The 14,013-nt window shown below is 47.9% G+C and overlaps 1 protein-coding gene across 6 annotated transcripts in view; it reads right to left on the reverse strand.

Annotated features, from left to right (window-relative positions):
• Window positions 1-14,013, reverse strand: part of NF2 (NF2, moesin-ezrin-radixin like (MERLIN) tumor suppressor) — an 81,368-nt gene that overhangs the window by 31,478 nt on the left and 35,877 nt on the right. For all 6 annotated transcript variants that reach the window (XM_058158400.1, XM_058158403.1, XM_058158398.1 and 3 more), the window contains 5 exons: window positions 11,294-11,368; window positions 9,413-9,526; window positions 3,574-3,696; window positions 2,827-3,044; window positions 1,486-1,591 (listed from right to left, as the gene is read on the reverse strand). In XM_058158400.1, the coding sequence (XP_058014383.1) occupies window positions 1,486-1,591; window positions 2,827-3,044; window positions 3,574-3,696; window positions 9,413-9,526; window positions 11,294-11,368 (636 nt within the window). The remainder of the gene's footprint in view (window positions 1-1,485; window positions 1,592-2,826; window positions 3,045-3,573; window positions 3,697-9,412; window positions 9,527-11,293; window positions 11,369-14,013) is intronic.

The following is a 14,013-nucleotide window of genomic DNA, read 5'->3' on the forward strand; positions in this document are numbered from 1 at the left end:
AATCTTTCTCTTTATCTCTTTCAATTCTTCTCCTTCCTTCCTTCCTTTCATTCCCTCCCTCCTTTCCTCCCTTATAATCTTTCTCTTTAGCTCTTTCAATTCTTCTCCTTCCTTCCTTCCTTCCTTCTCTCCTTTCCTCCATTATAATCTTTCTCTTTAGCTCTTTCAATTCTAATTCTTCTTCTTCCTTCCTCCCTCCCACCCTCCCTGGAAGCGCAGGGGTTATAATGCAATATTGCTGGTTAACTCTGCCCACAGCCAGGAGTTCGAGCCTGACCGGCTCAAGGTTGACTCAGCCTTCCATCCTTCCAAAGGCGGTAAAATGAGGACCCAGATTGTTGGGGTTTGCAAGAGGCCGACTCTGTAAACCGCTTAGAGAAGGCTGTGAAGTCCTGCAAAGCGATATGTAAGTCTACAGTAAGTGCTATTGTTATTTAAGTTGGGCTAATCTCAGAATCTCAGGATTCCCTAGCCAACATGATCACTGGCTAAAAATTTTGGGAAATTAAAGGTCCACTCGTCTCAAACAGTGATTCCCCAAGCATGGCAACTTTAAGATAGCTGGCTGGGGAATTCTGGGAGTTGAAATCCGCCCACCTTAAAAGTTGCTGAGACTCACAAAGCCTCGTCTAGGTGTCAACTCAAGCTGGCTGGGGAATTCTGGGAGTTGAAGCCCCCTGCCCCCAAAATCTTAAAAGTTGCCAAAGTTGAGAAACACTGGACTGGGGGGGCGGTGGTCAATTCAAGCAGGGAATTCTGGGAGTTGAAGTCCACCCATCTTAAGGTTGGGAAAGGATTGATCTGGAGGACACCCAGGCACATCCATAAGAACGAAAAGTCTGGAGTCCTCAAAAGTGCAGGGGAGGAGAAATAATGCAGTTGTCAGGAAATTGTTATTTGCCTAACTAGTTGGCCAGGCAATATATAAACTAACTATGTATGTATGTAGAAAGGCATGATACTGCTTTAAGGCTGTGCTGCATCATGCAAGCATCCTGATTGGTTGAGCTCTGTAGCCAATGTATAAAAGGACTACTAAATTATGGCTTGTGGGGAATCTACAGGGATGCTACAGCATTGTAAGTGAAGACATGCTGCAACTGTATATTTGAGCTTTATGATTGTTGTTTGATCATGGCTAGTTACTGATTCCTCAAGATACTGACTGTTGTGAATTGAACTGTGTTTTGCCAAACTGAAAGAAGACCTTGTTTGTTGTGCAAGTCTACATTGGTAATAAGACCTGATATTTGTAACATCCCTGACTGGTTTTATACGTATATGACCTGGAATTATTTTTGGACTATGTCTTTGCCTTTTCCCTAAAAGTAAAGGAATATCAAACCCCAGTTTGTCTGCAAGTGACTGTTATTGTCTACAACCAGTCTCAGTGGTTTTCATGCGTAGGGTGCTCTGCTCAACAGTCCACAACCTTGGCTGCGAACCCAGATTACCCTTAACAGCAGTAATTCAGAATTTTCTTACGGCGTAGGATGACTTGCTGGTGATCTCCAGAAGTTTCTGCTTGGCTCTCCTCTCAGAGTCACGGGATTCTTGCAGGTCGTTCTTGAGCTGATCGGCCTCCTTTGCCCTGGAGGCAGTCAAGAAAAGAGGAACCCGCAGTCACACCCAAACCAGCATTTATCCTCCCCCCCCCTCAAAAAAAAAGACAAGAGGTGGGGCGTTCCAGGAGCAGTGGTGAAATCTGAACCGGTTTACTACGGGCTCGCTGGCTGTGCATGCGTGCTGCGCATCGCACACCGAATGCAAGGTGCGCACACAGTGCCCGCCAAAAGGAGCCATGGGGTAAGTAGAACACCCTGCCGGGGGGTGGGAGGGAGTATTGAGAAGCTGTGGCGTGCGATTTTTTTTTTTACTTTTAAAAGCATTTTTTTTACAACCTATTAAAATAATGCTTTTAAAAGTTTTTTTTTTTAAAGGCTCTGATGATCAGGCAGCTCAGCTGGAATCATCAAGAGCCTTTTTTTTTTAAGGCTATGTATTTTTTACAATAGGTTGTAAAAAAATGCTTTTAAAAGTTAAAAAAAAGGCTCCGACGATCGCACGGCTCGGCTGGGATTGTCAGAGCCTCCTTTTTTTTTTAACCTTTTAAAAGCATTTTTTTACAGCCTATTCGGTCGAAATGGAAGAGGAAAGAATAAAGAATAGAATAGAGTAGAGTAGAGTAGAGTAGAATAGAATAGAGAAAGAAGGAACGAGAGAAGAGAGAAAAGAATAGAAAATAGAATAGAATAGAATAGAGAAGGAACGAGATAATAGAAGAGAAAAGAGAGAAAAGAATAGAAAATAGAAGAGAAGAGTATAGAGTATAGAGTATAGAGTATAGAGAATAGAGAATACAGAATACAGAAGAGAAGAGAAGAGAAGAGAAGAGAAGAGAAGAGAAGAGAAGAGAAGAGAAGAGAAGAGAAGAGAATTCTTTATTGGCCAAGTGTGATTAGACATAGAAGGAATTTGTCTCCGGTGCATAAGCTCTCAGTGTACATACAACCATAGTGACAGATCATTAATCATAGTCATTGCAAAAATATATTCATCACAAAACATTAGAAACAACACTTAGCGACAGTCGTGGATACTAAATCAGCAATGCTATGTAAATGCTACATGCTGGCTGGGGAATTCTGGGAGCTGAAGTCCGCACGTCTTCAAGCTGCCACGGCTGAGAAACACCGTTCTAAGGAAACAGGGGTAGGGTAAGCGATGGCTGTCCTCCCTGAAGTTTAACAGACCCAGTAGGTACCCCCTACGTAAGGAGCCCAAGTGGGCATATCAGAGACCCAAGCCTCCCCCTGAGGGCACCACCTTCGTTCCGACTCCTCTGCCATTTTCAGCGCCAGCATCTCCGCCTCCAACACCTTCTGCTCCATCAGGCGCTTCTCTTCCTCGGTCCGTATGGCCGTGGCTTTGATCCGTTGCATCTCCTGCTCGGCCTCGGCTGCCTTCTGAGCCAGGAGCTTGGCTTCCTCTTCGGTGATCTGAGCTTTTTCCGCCAGCAAGTCGGCAGTTTCTTCCGATCTCATCTAGGCGGGAAGGACGAGAGAATTTAAGACACACGACAGACCACAGTTCACTTAGTGACCGTTCGGAGTGACAACAGTGACGGGCCTCAGGTGAGCAATACACATCGTCCACCAGCTATCTTGGATGAAACATCCCTTCCACACTCTTCTTTCTAGGTAAGACTCTACTTGTAGAAGCATCTGAGGCAGTGACGGGGTTCGGTCCGGTTCGGCCAAACCGGTAGCTGAATTGCTGGATGGCTCCGCCCCTCCCCATTCCTTTCAGGAGTCCCCACGTGCCCCGTTTTGACTCCCAGGTAAGTTCAGGGAGGCCTCCTAGGCCCAAAATGGCGGGGGGGGTGTTGTGTGTCGGTGTGTCCCCCACCCCCCCGCGGCCTGTTTTTGCTCCCAAGGTGTGTGCAGGAAGCCGAGTACTGCCTGTCACACCCCATGGCCATGCCCACCATGGCCAAACCTACCCAGCTGGTCATTAGGGCAGAGAACCGGCTATCAAATTATTTGAATCCCACCACTGTTCTGAGGGGCCTACCAGAGCTTCATTCGCCATTGTGGCCTCCTCTTTCAACTGCAGAAGTCTCCTCTCCAACTCGTCCCTTGTGCGTTCGGCCTCTTCTCTCATCTGTTTCTCTCGGGCTAAACGTTGGCGCTCCATCTTAAGGAAGAAGCAAGCGATTGGAGGGCGGGTGGCTTGTAAATAGGCCAAAGAGGTTGTTAAAAGTCGGGCAACTCAGCTGGGATCATCAGAGCTTTTTAAAAGCATATTTTTTTTTGCAACCTTTTCGGCCGAAGAGGTCGTAGAAAAAATGCTTTTAAAAGTTTAAAAAAAAACTGGACTGGAAGAAGAATGTACTTTTTTGTTTCTGGAAGGGGAGTTAAGGTCTTAGAGAGAGGAGTGACTATGGATTATGACTTATGTTGTATTTTAATTTATGATTGTTAATCTTATACCCTGTACTTTGTTCTGGGAAGTCTTGGGGGGTGGGAGGGGGGGGGGGGGAGAGGGGGGAGATGAAGTATCAATGTAAAGGTATGATTGAAGATATGTAATTAAGAAATAGAAATAATTTGAAATGAAATCGGGGCTGCTCAGCTGCCATTTCAGAAAGGGAGAGGAGAGAGTGAAGGAAGAAAGTAGGTAGGAAAGAGAAAGGTAGAAAGGGGGGAAAGGAGAGGAAGAAGAAAGGGGAAAGAGAGAGGGTTAGAAAGGGTGGAAGAGAAGAGTAGGGAAGGAGGAGAGGATGTAGAAAAGCGAAGGAGAGGAAGGATGAAGAAAGTAGAAGAAAGTAGAGAAAGGAGGAGGAAAGGTTTGTTAAATAGGAAGTGGTAGCTGGGCAGGTCCGAATAACAAATGAAAGTTAATGACTAATGTTGAATAAGAGACTGTATATTGAATAGGTTGTTGGAAAATGGAAATAAAACTTTTTTACTAAAAAAAAAAAAAGTTTTTTTAAAAAAAGTTGGCCACGCCCACCCAGTCACATTACAACTCCCCCCCCACAAGCCACGCCCACAGAACCGGTAATAACAAATTTTACATTTCACCACTGCACCGGAAGTTTTTTTTTTTTCCTGTAATAGCAGCAACCTTTCCGGTTGTTTTCCTTTAAAAAAGTGGAAATTGCAGGACGTCCAATGCTGAACGTTTTCGCCAAACGGTGACCTGCTTTTTCCAAATCACCCAAGACGGTTTATATCGTAGGCTGCTAAGAAAATGAAAAGAAAAATGGAAGGAGGATTTGACAGGCCTCCTAAATCCTTCTTCGCAACATGGCACAAACAGGTGGAGAACCCCAAGGGGCCTTCAAAGGAGCCAGCCACTGCCCCGTTGCCAAATTTATTTGTTCCCGAACCTTTTGTTCTACTTCCTATCGACAGAAACAGGCTTCCTTCTTCTCAAAGAGCGTTGGCCAAGTTCTTGGCAAATAAGTTCAAGGGAGGTTTGAAAGCATCTTATGAGCTTTGCCTTGAGTGTCTTTGCCAGCCCGATGAGCAATTCTCCTTCCAGGATCCAATCTGAATCAGTCACTGGGACCAGAGATTTAATCTTCCCAGCTTTCAGACTGGTACTGAAGAAACCCATCCTCAGAGAACTTCTCTCTCTCTCTCTCTCCAGAATGTCTGCACTGAGTTGTTCTACGAGTAGTATTTATGCGGTGCTGTCAACTCGCAAAGGATCCCTGCTCTGCTCTCTGGTTGCCATAGGCAAAGGGTTAGGAACACGGCGGAGCAGCATGGTAGCCAAAAACAAAAGCACATTCCAGACCTATCTCTCTCAAGGCTGTCTCCCAGGTTTACCCACAGCGATCGGAGGGGAGTGATCTCTACAACCCGCAAAATTGCTCCGCTGGTGAATGTGACTGATGACAAACCCTGGGGGCAGGGAGGGAAACAGGACTGGGTCGTAAATTACGTGGGGTCAGAATTGGCTTCACTTGGAATGTGTCGACATGAAGCTCCTAATAAGTGACTAGATTTCTTTTGAAGCTTGGCTCATGATTTAATTAGGGCATCCGTTGGAAACCTGACAGGTGCTTGGTTGCGTTGTGGCTTTTTAGCTGTTAATTACGGTGTTGATGGTCGACTATTAAGTCATATTAAATCATTCTGGAGAGAGAGAGAGAGAAGCTACCTGAGGATGGGCTTCAGCGCGAGTCTGAAAGCTTGGAAAACAAAGTCTCTGGAAAATTGCTCATCTTCAGTCATGTTTGCCAGGCTGGCAAAGACACCCGAGACAAGTTCTTTAGATGCTTTCAAACCTCCCTTGAACTTAAGGTGGGTTTCACGAGGAGCAAATCATGGCCAAGAACTTGGCTCATGGTCTTGAGAAGAAGGAAGCCTGCTTCTGTCGATAGGAAGTAGGACGAAAGGTTTGGGAATGAATAAATTTGGTCACGGAGCTGTGGCTGGCTCCTTGGAAGTCCAAAAGCATGGCAGTCTAAACGCTGGTCCTGGTGACCGACTCAGATTGGACCTTGCAACATTATTCTGGGACACGTGTGTAGTTGCCTTCATTTGTAATTCCCCTTCCACACGGAGCTCAGGAGGTGCCATGGGAGGGGGCAAGATTTTCACAACAGGAGTTGAAGGAGTTGAACTCCCACAACACTTGTTAAAAGGGATTGTCTACATCCCACTCAGCCCTGCTAGAAGGACCGAACACAACGCCAGATGCCTGTTGAGTTAAGTTCTAAACCCAGATGTTTTCGGGTCCTCACACTAAGGAAATCCAGGATCTAAGACTTCCGTAACATTTTGGGGCATCTCTAAAACCCAACACAAGAATTCCCCAAAGTTTTTGGCTTCACAGACTAGCCGAAGGGAGGATTGATGGTTCGCGTTAAGTGGCCAGGAAGCGCGTGCAGCTCCCGTTTTTGCGAGTGGCGTGTACCGTGAACATGCTACGGTGAGGCTACACATGCATGCTCGCCGGCCCTTTCCGCGGCCCAGTGGCAAACCTCTCACGGACCTCTCGTGGGCCGCAGCCCACAGCTTGGGGGGACCCCCTCCCGACCCAAGAGGCCCGGCTGCTGCTTCTCCTGCTCTGTCTAGCAGCTTACCCAGAAGCGGCCATCAATATTCCGCCTGGCACTCTACAGATTAGCTGTATGGGTTTCAGCAAAGAGGAAAGGCTCGGCGAGCGTGATTCATGCAATCCAATTTGCAGCGATGTACTCCCTGGCTCTCTGCTGCAGACTGCTATGCGCTGCGTCTGCCAGATGGGAGAAAGGAGGCCAAGCCGCGCATTAGCATGCAGGCGGCATGCAAGCCGCACATCGGCACACAGTTCATTATCGTTTAATTAGGAGAGAGGATGGCATGGCTGCTCCTCCTCCTCCTCCTCCTCCTCGGTTCCGTTTTCCCGGTAACCGATTCCCTGCCGCCGCGGCCAACACATACACACACACACCCATTCCAAAATGTGGAGAGGAGTAACGGAAAGAGGAGACGCATTTAGAAAACACTCTGTAGCACATGCTTGCGTGGACGTGCACGCACACACTCAACACCTTTACACCAAAAGCAGATGGAAGGGATGTGTCAGCAAAGACACAGGACAAAGGGACAAGAAGCAGTGGGTGGAAACTCATCAAGGAGAGAAGCAACCTAGAACTAAGGAGAAATTTCCTGACAGTGAGAACAATTAACCAGTGGAACAACTTGCCTCCAGAAATTGTAAATACTCCAACACGGGGAGTTTTTTAAGAAGACGTTGGATAACCATTTGTCTGAAGTGGTGTAGGGTTTCCTGCCCGGGCAGGGGGTTGGACTAGAACAGGGATCACCAACCTTTCGGACCTCAGGGACCACTAAATCCCCAATTTTAAATCCCGCGGACCACTAATATGGTTTTTTTAAAAAAGCTAAATAGTATTTAGTGCAATATAAAAAATGCAAATAATTTTCCTGCGGACCACCAAAATTTTCTCATGGACCACTGGTTGGTGACCACTGGACTAGATGACCTCCAAGTTTCCTTCCAACTCGGTTAAGAAGAAAACCAGGGTTGGTCAAGATAACACCTCCTTCTCCGTTTGAGGGACACGTGGATATGCCAAGTGTCCTTCAAACGAAGGTTGGCAAAAGCAGCCCCCAAATCCAGGGATGAAATCCAGCAGGTTCTGGAGAACCGGTAGCGGAAAGTTTGAGCAGTGCGGAGAACTGGCGAATGCCACCTCTGGCTGGCCGCAGAGTGTGGAGGGAATGGAGATTTTGCAATATCCTTCCCCCCCAGGAGTCAGGCGGGAATGGGGATTTTGCAGTATCCTTCCCCTGCCACGCCCGCCCAAGCCACGCCCACGCCCACAGAAGCGGTATTAAAAAAAATTGGATTTCACCACTGCCCAAATCAATGGCATTTGGCCAGTTTTTTCCACTGTTTTGTTTATTCAGTGATCAGTTCACACAGCCTGAAAGGAGTTTGTAGGTCAGCATCCTACGCAAACCCTTCCATCATCTTAGCAAGTTCACAACGTGGTTTCTGTTTAGTTCAGGCCCAGCAGGCCATGGGACAAGCCGCTGCTATAAGCATTCAGGATCTAAGAAAATGTCGTGTCCCACTCCTCCGCTGCCGGCCGGGTCAGGGAAATCCGAATCAGGCTTGCCTCTGCAGCTCTGCCAAAGTCCTAGCAGAGTCCTCAGGGCAGGCAGGAGACCAGAAAGTGACTTCAGCAAGATATGTTTAGACTTTGCCTGACTCAGAAAATGCCAGAAAGCAGGTCCTTTATATAGGCCATGGGGTGTGGCTCCATGACTCAGCACTTATCCAGGCCTGCCCTTCCCCTCCTTCTGTTGCCTCCGCCTATCAATTCTCCTGAAGCGAGGGTCACTCCAGTCTGCAGCTGTTGGCAATTGACCTTCCTCAGGCTCACATGCTGTGGGGGAGGGGGAGGGGTCTAGTTGCTCCGTTTGCCTGGGCATGGAGCCAGAGCTGGGGGCTGGAGGTACTTCTTCCTCCTCAGCCTGTCTGGGCATGGAGCCAGGGCTGGGGCTGGGAGGCATACTAGGACATTCCTCAGCTTTCAGAAGCAGATGAGAAGGCCCCGGCTGCGGGGAAAGCGGGCGAGGCACAACAGAAAAGGGATATCGAACTCGATTACACTGAAGGCCGCATCAGGGTTGTGTTTGACCTCAGGGAGCCGGGGTGGGCGTGGCCAGGTCGATGTCACTCACGTCGGGGGCGCCTGTGGCGGCCCGAGTGCTCTGCCAGCGAAAACGGGCTCTGAGCTCCGTTTTTGGATGCGACAGCCTCCTGCAAGCCTCTGCCAATGGAGCTCGGGAGGGCGGCACTCCCACTAGTAGTGGCGACCTGCGGGTGCAGCCTGGCCACCCACCCAGGCACAATCCTGTCCTATATCGCCGTGTTTTTGACATGGCACACATGCGTGGACAGCATGCGAGAGCAAATTGACATGTTTGACATGGCTGGCGCATGTGTGCAAGCAAAGCGAGTGTGGTCACATTTCCGGTGCTGGGCAAACAGGTTGTAACCGTATTGAAGGCCTGGAGACTAAAAACATATGAAGAACGGTGGCAGGAATTGGGTACGGCCAGTCTAAAGAAAAGAAGGTCTCGGGGTGACCTGATCGCAATATTCCAGTTTTTGTGGGGCTGCCCCGAAGAAGAGGGAGTGAACTTATTTTCCAAAGCCCCAGAAGGCAAGGCAAGAAGCAACGGATGGAAACTAATCAAGGAGAGAAGTAACCTGGAACTAAGGAGAAACTCGCCGGCAGAGGGGCCGGTCCTTCGCTCTTTTCCAAGGCGGCCAACGCGGGCCGGATCTAAGCATCCCCACAGAGGAGCCTTGAGTTTTGATCTAGGATGTTTTGTGGAATGCACAGCTCACTTGTTTGAAGTAGTAATATTCTCACCTGCTTCCTGGCTTTCTCCTCTCTGGCCTGGGCTTTCATTTGCTGGACTTCGAGGGAATCGGCCTTCCGTCTCCTCATGAACAGGTCGTGGTTGCCGATGCAGAGCTGAAGGATCTGTCGCAGGTTGCCAACAAGAAAGGAAGCAAGAAGAGAGAGAGAGAGAGAGAGAGAAAATTGGCAACCTGAGACTGGTCAAACACCTCCTGCAAAGTCTTCAATCCATCACTAGGCGAGGAGGCCCTGCGAAAACTTTCAGCTAAACAGGCACAGGCTTAAAACACAAGTCCGTTGGCGGGAGTCTAACGATGCTAATTAGATGTAGCCCAGGAGCCAAGAGCGGGCGAAATAAAGCAGCCGCTATTAAGAAATCTTTCATCGAAAAGCCTGTTGTTTTCCCAGCTCTCCAAGAGACCAATTTCGGAAAGGGTTCTCAAACAAAGCCCTGCTGCTTGAGCCAACAGTGGATTATGCCTTGTCAAGTTGGCCTTTCGCTCACGATTTAGAGCCACTTACCCAAAATCCAAACAGACCCTTGTCCTGTCCTCTCTCGCTCCCTAATCCGCCAGAAAAGTAATATCCCTCGTAAGGAAGGTGGGCAACCAGAGGTTGACAAATCACAACACTTGCTCCTGCTTGTTAGGGTAATGGTCAGGGGGGTTTCAACCTGGCGGTTTGTCTAAGAACCTTAGAAAGCCGAGCATGGAGGATGTGTTGTGGTCCGCCGGCGGCCTGCGGAGCTGGCAGCGGAGTCGGACAGTGAGGAGGCTGGGGAGGAACGTGGGCCAGTCCTGGAGTCTAGGGAAGGCTCTGCGTTGGAGGCAGAGAGGGGGCCAGGGCCATCTGGGAGTTATGTGCTGCCTCCGGAGCCTCCAGAGTCGGACATCAGCGAGGCAGAGGAACAGGGGGAGCCTGTTTCCTGTGCACGCATGCACAGAGCTGCCAGAAGGCAAGAGCAGTTAAAACAAAAGGGGCGACTTGGGAGTAAAGCTTTGGACCCATTTCCCACAGAAAAGAAGACACCGGGAGCCACAAAATCTGGATGGGCGTGGCCAACTCGACATCACTCACTTCCACCAGTCACATGACCCCCTAGCCACGCCCACCCAGCCAGTCATTAGGGGAGAGAACCAGTTCTTAAAAAACACCGGGAACCACAAAATCCTTTTGACATATCTCTCTCCCTCCCTCCCTATTCTCTCTCCTCCTTTCTCTCTGTATCTCTCTGTCTCTGCCCCGGCCACTTCTCCATCACCCGCCGGCGAGGACTGACTGGGAGGGGAAGGCAAGGAGCGGGGCCAGCCAGTGGTGGGATCACCCAACAGGGAGCCACAGCAGAGGGCCCAAAGAGCCACAAAGAGCCAGGGTCCTTGAGTGGTTCAGACTGCTAAGACAGTCTGTTATTAACAGCAGCTGCTTGCAATTACTCCAGGTTCAAGTCCCAGGCCCAAGGTTGACTCAGCCTTCCATCCTTTATAAGGTAGGTAAAATGAGGACCCAGATTGTTGGGGGCAATAAGTTGACTTTGTATGCAATATACAAATGGATGAAGACTATTGCTTGACATAGTGTAAGCCGCCCTGAGCCTTCGGAGAAGGGGCGGGATATAAATGCAAATAAAATAAATAAATAAATAAACATGTGGCTCCATTCTAGTCCAAGATTGGAGAGCTCTGAGCTGGAATATGATAAATATTCCCATTTTGGGGCCTACATCGCTGAGTCTTGGCTGTGGCTTGCCAGTTCAGCTGCAAACCTCTGGACGCTACCACAGGTTTACCCGTTTGTATCTGCAGCATGCAAGCATGTCTCAGCGCAGAAAAGGGAAACCTTTCTCTGCTCAGGGGAAATGGCTCCCGCGTTAACAAGGTACGTGGTACCTACCAGCTTATTCACACGCAGCTTCGAGGAGTTGAATTTGAAGACGTCAATCTTCTTGTCCAGAGGCTTTATTGTAAACTGGATGGGAAACGAAAACATTACTTTATAAAGATGCAAGAGAACACAGCAGCTGATCGCTAACCAAGGCACAAGGATTAGATGGAAGATTTAGTTGAAGAAACCAACAACAATGGGAAACACATCCTTACTTCATCTCGCTTATTTCTCTCTCTCTGTTTTCTTTCTTCTCTTTCTCTCTCTCTCTTTTTTCTCTTTCTCCTTTTCTTTCTTTGTCTCTTTTCTCTCTTTCTCTCTCATCTCTTTCTCTCCCCCTTTCTCTTTGTCTTTTTATCTCTTTTTCTCTTTCTGTCTCTTTCTTTCTCTCGCTCTTTCTGTCTTTTTCTTTCATCCTTTTCTTTTTCTCCATCGTCTTTTTCTCTCCCTTTCTTTGTTTTTTTAATCTCTCTTTTTCTATTTCTCTCTCTCTTTCTGTCTTTTTCTTTCTCCTTTTCTTTTTCTCCATCAACTTTTTTTCCTCCCTCTTCTTTCTCTCTCCCTCTCTCTTTCTTTTTATCTCTTTTTCTTTCTCTCTTTGTCTCTTTCTTTCTCTCGCTCTTTCTCAGTCTTTTTCTTTCTCCTTTTCTTTCCATTATCTTTTACTCTCCCTCTTCTTTCTCTCTCCCTCTCTCTTTCTTTTTATCTCTTTTTCTTTCTCTCTCTCTCTCTCACACACACACACGCACAGAATCCCTGTGCCACTGACAAAGGTTTTGCCAGGAGAAAAGGAAACGCTCTAATTGTTAGTGTTTAGAGAAAGGATCAGCAATGGTTCATCTTGCGGGACAAAAAAAAAAAAAAAAAGAGCGATGCCCGCTTTGTCATTTAGCTGGTAGTTGGAGAAGGAGATGCTGCCTTCGATCCTAGCTCCCTTGAGAGGAAACCCACCCACCCACCCCTGGCCCCCAAACTAATCCCCCCTCTTGAATTTTCTGCCAACAATGGGCAGAGGAAAAGGGTATTTCAATTCCAGGGAAACATTCAGTAATTCCTATGCTAGATTAAACACCTCCCCTGCGTCGAGGGGAAGCGTTCTTAAGGCTCTGCATCCCATCCTATCCGAGCTGCCCATTATCTCGTTATCGTGATCAAAGGTGACAGCGGTGTCCCTCGAAAGATCGGTCTGTTGACATCCGAGAGAAGAGACTTCCAGCTCTCTCTCTCTCTTCCTGCATTGTTGTCCTGACATTAAGACGACCCAGGTCTGGTTGGCTTCCTTTTAGCCTTTAGAATCACGCATGTATGCCACACAGGTGTTATACAGGTAGCCCTCGACTTACGACCTACAGTTGGAGCCCGACGTTTCTGCTGCTGAGTAGAGACATTTGGGAAGTGGATTGTTTTTTATTTAGCCGTGGAAAATTCGGGACTCAGTTGTGGCTGTTAAGTCAAGGATGTATTACAGTGAAGATCTATTTAAAAGAGGGGAGGGAAAAAATCCACAAATTCAATGCTTAAGCATTCGGCCGTGTAAATGTTCCAAACTGGGACTGTTTTTTACCTGTTCTAGGTAGCGTTTATCTCTCGCAGTCCTCTTTATTCTTTTCCTATTGTTAAGAAAACAAGTCCTCCTGCAAATTAGTGCTTCTGCCTGTCTTAAAAACCTCAACCCATCGCGTGAAGGCTCCTGTCCACATTCCGAATTCGATTGCCTCTGGATTGTTAAATGCAACACTTAGAAAATTTCACTTAAGGGCTGCCGGACAGCCGGGGCTCCAATTGTGCCGTTGTACATAAACACAGTAGAAAGGGCAATTAGAAATCCGGAGGAGAGGAGACCTGGGAAAGGGAGGTTGACTTAATTTAAGCACAGCCAGGAAACGTTCATCAGTTCCAAACGAGAAGCCAAAGGCTTACTGAAATGCGGACGGAGGGAGAGAGGAAAAAAAATTCGCACTGATCCAAAATCGAGAATACCCTCCAGAAGGGAGAGATTCTGAATTTCCTTTATGCGGTCAAGGTTCCGATGGATGCCCTAATTAAATCATGAGCCTCCAGCCGAGCTTCAAAAGAAATCCAGTTATTTATTAGGCGCTTCGTGTCGGCAGGCTCCCAAATGAAGCCAACTCTGACCCCATGTAATTCCCTATTTCCTATTTCCCCCCTCCCCACAAGGGTGCGTCATCAATCACATTCACAACAGAGGAGTTTCACGGGTTGTAGAGATCACTCCCCTCCAGCTGCTGTGGGTAACCCTGGGAGACAGCCTTGACAGAGATAAGTCTGGAATGTGCATCTGTCTTTGGCTGCTGTGCTGTTTCGTGGGTTTCCCATTCCCCCTTGCCTGTGGCAACTCGCGAGCAGAGGCCAGGGATTCTTTGCGAGTTGACATTCGGCTCCCCTCACTTCCTGAAGGCGAATTGACATATACACTTTTAAGTTCCGGATTAACTTTTTTCACTCAACGTGCCCTCCACCAGTGGGATTTCAACATAACACAATCACAGACAGTCCTTGACTTACAACAGTCTGCTTAGTGACCGTTCGAAGTGACAACGGCACTGAAAAAAGTGACTTACGACCATTTTTTCCACACTTATGACCGTCATGGCATCCCCGTGGTCACGTGATTCACATTCGGACACTTGGTAACAGGTTCCTATTTACGACGGGGGTCACTTGATCCCCTTTTGCGACCTCCTTGACAAGCAAAGGTGATGGGGAAG

The sequence above is a fragment of the Ahaetulla prasina genome, chromosome 15 (assembly GCF_028640845.1).
Source record: "Ahaetulla prasina isolate Xishuangbanna chromosome 15, ASM2864084v1, whole genome shotgun sequence".
NCBI lineage: Eukaryota > Metazoa > Chordata > Lepidosauria > Squamata > Colubridae > Ahaetulla > Ahaetulla prasina.